The following is a 6,085-nucleotide window of genomic DNA, read 5'->3' on the forward strand; positions in this document are numbered from 1 at the left end:
GATATACAAAAGTACAGTGAAAACCATTTTCAATTTTCTGAGAAAATGACATTTCATTGATTTATTACCATTCGCTATGAAGGAATGCTGCTCGCATATGACGTCACAAATCAAATAATTGAAATTCTAAAAACTTTTTAATTATTTGATGAATTTTTCTCAAACCTTCGGCAATATTTTTTATTATTTTTTCGGCTATTTTTACACTAACCTTTTTGTCAGGGTGAACTTCCCCTTTAAGTGCACTTTGAGGGGGTCAGATATGGCGGTTAGACATGTTGGAGCAAATTTTCTGAAAAGATGCGAGCGACCGAAGGGAGAGAGAACTTTCTTAATACAATTTTATTTTTGGATAGATGTTTACATAGTATTCTGAAAATAGTATATTACGCAACATTTATACGTAAGTGCATGTCAGACCATGGTCAGACCCAAATTGCCCCAAAACGTAATATTACTAATATTACATTTACAAGGCGCTTACTACTGGTGTTTCTAAGCGCACTGTGTTCTGTTATACTGGGATTAAAAGAAAAGAAAGAAGAAAAAAAAGTGGCAGGGGAAAATGACAAAGCTAATGCAACTATACTTCTAATCAGAAATCAAAATTTTGTGTACAAAGTCAATGTTAATTGATTTTTCTCACCTCATTAGTAAAGTCAAAGATATGATTATTTTACTTTCATCAGCTGAAAATAATTGATTTAGCATAATTATGCTTCAAAGGGTTCTGCTCTAATTTTGGCAAAAAAACTAAGAAAAAAGTTTGAAAAAAGGAAATACATAAGAAATTCATAAAACAATAAAAATACATGAGAAATTCATTTTCAAACCAAGCAATTTTATTCCATTTGTTATTAGCGATGGTGTAAAGAATATCATTACCAAAAAATATCATTCTTGTGGCTTTTTGTGAATTAGGTCAAAAAGTATGATTTACGTACAAATCAGCATAATTAATTTAACAAATCTTATTATTTCGGAAAAAACGGTCTTGTAGATCACATCCAACAGTAATATTATGCCAACTTTCACGACGTTCGCGAGATCGGCGGCCGAGATCTTAAGGGGGGTTGATTCGACCCCCCCCCCCCCCGGTCATATAACATCCCACAAGGCCCGACCTGGTTAAGGGTTAATGAGTCCGACAGTTTTGCCACGTTTAAATCTTCGAGAAGTGATCAGTTTGTTTTGACATTCATTTTTCTTAATGTACAGAACGCTCAACACTTCTACCTTTCCCCGTACTGCCCTATAACTGCCTGCAATGTATATTTGTTACACTCTGTATTTGATTATGACATAAAGTCAAAGACTGCCTTCTCGGTTAATTGCATGAGGTCTGAAATATTTTGCCTATGTTTTTACTTGTTTTTGTACTTACATCGATGGAAATCTCATTTATCAGTACACCCACACTACTCGTGTACCCCCACTCCTTATTCTCCATACAAGTTACTTCACATGCGAGCAACCCTGTCGGTTAGTTTCGTGCACTGATTTTGGTTAACCTCTTTAACTGATACGCGCTCATATGCGACAGGAGCGTTGCCATCATTTCTTAAAGGATGTTTTTATTGCATTCTCTCAAATCAAAATACACATTCACTTTCCATGAACAAGTTGTACAAATTATTTGAAACATGATTATAAATTATACAATAAATCCGTCATACAAAGTAACCATCGATAAGAACAAAAACGATGAAATTAATATTTTTCATATTAGAGAAAACTGATCAATAAAACTTCTGCCGGAAATGCATGTCCAATGATAAAAGTAGCACTTCCTTTATTCCAGGGAGTTTGGGGGCGACTCCCACGTCCCTGTTTATTCCACAATTTAAGGAATCATTGATTTTTTTACGATAAACAAACACTCGACAAGTGCGGAAGTTTGCATACTTCCTTCTAAAATGATATTATGTCGATGAATTAAATTGATTAATTCATTTTTAATCCATGATACGAATAAGACTGAGTAGAATGAGTCGGTGTTTCGAGCCGGATCTACGAAATCATTTCATCTCAACTTGCGAATAAATGAGGTAGGACCACCTAGGATTTCACCCTTAACATTTTTTTTTCGGGGTTTTCTGCCAAATAACCACTCAAAATTAAGGTTTTCAGGGCAGTTATTACTGTTTAATGAAAAAAAAATCGTTATCAAGTTGCTATATCATTATCATAGTTGTATAGAAATTTTATGTTATCGTAACTATCAAACTACTTTTAAAGCCGTAAAGAATTCATGCCATCGTCTCTTATTCAAAAGCGAGAGAGAAGTCATCTGTGTGATGTATAGGTCACTATAAATAAATCGATTTACACTTCACTGACTATGATGTTTCTGATGTCTATTCACTTTTAACACAAGTACTGTTCCTAGCCATTTTTATTACATCACGACTGATATATTAATTTGATTTTAGTTTTTATATTTTTATAGTCCTGTGAGTTCAGTTTGACTATTATCTTGTTTAAAAATCTCTATCAACAGGCAACGCTGAAAAATGGCCTTCAAACACCGTACATCGTTTCCCTCAAAGTCGGTCTTGGCTTGTTTCATTTTTCCCTTGGTCTTCCAAAGCAAGTTGATGCTATCCTCAGGACTTCTTACAGGAAATGCTGGTCACGGATGTCACCAAGACTTTGAACAAAGAAAAGCACACTGTAGCAACAAAGGCCTTGACTCAATTCCTCAAAATCTTGCCGAAGACATCGAGGAACTTGATTTGTCTGAAAACAACATTACTGTTCTCGAGAATATTTCGTTTGAAAGATACACTCGAATTTCAACATTGGATCTTTCGGCTAACGATATCAGAGTGATCGAACCGACTGCTTTCTGGCCTCTCAAGAATTTGACGACCTTGTTGATGATCCTGAACAGCAACCTAGTGCTTCCAGAGACAGGCTTATTCAGATGGACAAATGAAATGACCTTCCTGGACTTGACAGGATCGAACTTGAAGTCGATTCCAAATGACATCCTTAAATGGAACAAACACTTGGGACGGTTGGACTTGGGCTACAACCACCTCACTTTTATCAACATCAGTACTTGTGGTTCCTTAGAATATGCTGGGTTGTATGATAATCACTTTGAATATATCACGCGGGAATCTTTCATGTTCAGCTGTCAAACTGATACCCTGGATCTTACTGGAAACCCTATCAAGTTAATTGATCCCGTTGCCGTAGCTGCGTTGCATACCCGCTCACTTTTGATTGGGATCGCCCCCGAGAGCCAGTCATGGACACCCGAAATGCTGATAAATCTAACCATAGGGATATCTCTTTCAACTACTAATGAGCTTCACATCCGTGATGTTGGTTTGGAGTTCGTCCCTAAAGGTGTCTTTTCGTCATTTCAACAAGTTTCATTCAATCTTCTCGACATTTCCTACAACAAACTAAATACCTTATACCCGTTTGTATTCTCAAATCTTACTTTGCTTAGTAAACTTGTTATCGAAAATAACAAATTAACGTCGATTGAACCATCTTTTTTTGACGGTATGCAGGAGCTAAGAGTGCTAAGATTAAACTTTAATTCGATACGAACTATAAATCCAAATAACCAAACATGGACAATCAATCTGGTGGAGTTGTATTTATCCACGAATTCACTAACGGAGATTTCTGAATTCGCATTCCTCGGTTTACAAAATTTGACCATAATAGATTTCCGATGGAACTCACAACTTGCTGTTCTCCACATGACATCGTTTACGGGAGTAGATAACATTCAGGTTATCGATTTATCTGACTGCAGCATCACTCGTTTGGAGTTGTATACTCCAGCTCTGGTGTCATTTCGGATGAATAGGAACTCTCGCGGTATCGTCCCTCTTAGTCCTTTAGAACCCGGTGAGTCCTTTGAAAATGCCAAGAATCTCGTTTGGTTGGAGATACAAGACTCTGAAATTTGGTCTTCAAATCTGTGGCATTCATTCAGAGGTGTTTCTCTTTTCGGTGGTCTGTCTAACCTCACGACATTGGATATGAGTAATAATCCTGACATCGGCAAATCAGACCTTGCACCTGGAACATTCCTTCAGCTGTCTGCCTTACAGGAACTTGGTTTAAGCGGATGTGGTATCTCGAATCTGAATCCGCTTTTGTTTTCCGATTTGGTATCCCTTAAGAAGCTCGATCTGTCAGGGAATAACCTGATGCAGATTCGTTCCGGCTTATTTGCGAAGTTGGAGCAGGTACAAAGCATAAAACTTGATGGCAACATTCTGGCTCACCTTGATGAAAAAGCGTTCTCGAACAACCCAAATCTCGCGGCCCTTTCTCTGGCAAGAAACAAACTGACAGGTCTAAACGAGAGCACGTTCAATTCAGTCTTTTCTACTCTGTCGGTGTTTGATCTTTCTCAAAACCCGCTAGTTTGCACATGCGATCTAGAGTGGTTGCTTGATTGGCTGAATGGTACAGGAAACCTTACTCTTGTTAACAAGGAACAGACCATATGTGCGCCTCCATCGCTCATGTCTCTTCGTGAGAGACCTGTGCTTGATTTCAATGCTGCTGACATATGTCAACTCAACTACGCTATCTTCAGTTCTATTCCCATCGTCATCGCTTCTGTAATTGCTATCACCGTATTTGTCTATCACAAACGATGGCAGCTGAAATACAAACTCTTCCTTCTAAAACTTGCAATCGTTGGTTATAGGGAAAGACTGGATGCTCGAGACCACATGGAATATGAGTTCGACGTAAATATCATCTTCTATGATGACGACGACGACGAGGGATGGATTCGCGAAAATTTGAAACCAACTATGGAAGAACAACTTCCACGGTTTCAAAGGAACGTCTTTGGTGACGCAGACCTTGTTCTTGGTATGCATTACTTGGATGCTGTTGATTACGTAGTGACCAGGAGTTACAAGACCATCATTATTCTTAGTAGAGCCGCTGTTCGTGATCGCTGGTTTATGCTCAAGTTCCGTACGGCCATGGATCATGTGAGTGATACCCAGACTGAATTCGTTGTCGTCGTCTTCTTAGAAGACATCCCAGATGATGAATTACCTTTTCTGGTGAGGCTGTACCTCAATGACGGGAGACCCTACCTTCACTGGACACCTGACGTCAGAGGTCAAGAATATTTCTGGAATGAATTGGCAAAGAATCTCACTATCAATCTTCTGACCAATGACCTAATACCAAACGAATAGAATTGTCTATTTGGCAGAATTTGGACGGAGCCGATCGAGGTATAACCGTATCTTAAGAAAAACTGTCAGAGATTTAAGCCTTCAAAACTAAGAACGGTGGAGATCTACACCACAGTACTATACCATGTATATTGCTTTATATTAGAGTATTTTCACACTATCCTTTTTTAAACATGGTTTACCCATTTAATACTTCAAAGAAATGCAGGGACAGATTCATCACCTATTATTTTATTCTGGTGTCGAAATAATCGTAGTCGTTGGTCTGGACAAATCTTGTGCTGTTTTACTTTCTAAATTGTTTGATAATAACTTGATAACTTGTATAACATTATTTTAAATGTGTTTGTATACATGTGCGGAAATGCGTCCCTTCTACTCAAAATAGTAGGAGGGACACAATATCAAATGTCCCCTACTATTTGTGGTCTTTTATGATGGTAAGAAATGAATAATTCAAAATCGAAATAAAACATGTATTTTAGGACGAGATGACCTTACTTTTGGGATGATAACCTTTTTTTTGCTTGTCAAATTTATTTTCGTCGAAATTACCTTGAATTCTGTTTCTGTTTGTGGTAACTCCCGTAACTCGGCAGGACAGCATTTTTTGCTGTAAACGCAAAGCTGGTATATAACCAATTACCTTGGAAACATTTTACGTCTAGGTTAATCAGTCATAGTGGCTGACGTAATAGACGACAGATATCACTCTTGGGCCTGTTTATCAAAGTAGAGACAATGGCAGAGTTGGGATTCGAACTCACAACCTTGCGATTATGAGTCCAATGCTCTAACCACTGGACCACACGAATTAGGGGTGATAACCTTTTTTTTGCTTGTCAAATTTATTTTCGTCGAAATTACCTTGAATTCTGTTTCTGTTTGTG

The 6,085-nt window shown here is 37.8% G+C and overlaps 1 protein-coding gene across 1 annotated transcript; it reads left to right on the forward strand.

The window, feature by feature from the left end:
- Nucleotides 1–1,820: 1,820 nt before the first annotated feature.
- LOC121413620 (slit homolog 3 protein-like) lies at nt 1,821–5,614 on the forward strand. The gene is made up of 2 exons (XM_041606521.1): nt 1,821–2,048; nt 2,501–5,614. Exon 2 carries the CDS (start codon nt 2,514–2,516, stop codon nt 5,193–5,195), a length of 2,682 nt encoding a protein of 893 aa, XP_041462455.1. The 5' UTR covers nt 1,821–2,048; nt 2,501–2,513; the 3' UTR covers nt 5,196–5,614.
- Nucleotides 5,615–6,085: the final 471 nt, after the last annotated feature.

Source organism: Lytechinus variegatus, chromosome 4 (genome assembly GCF_018143015.1).
Source record: "Lytechinus variegatus isolate NC3 chromosome 4, Lvar_3.0, whole genome shotgun sequence".
NCBI lineage: Eukaryota > Metazoa > Echinodermata > Echinoidea > Temnopleuroida > Toxopneustidae > Lytechinus > Lytechinus variegatus.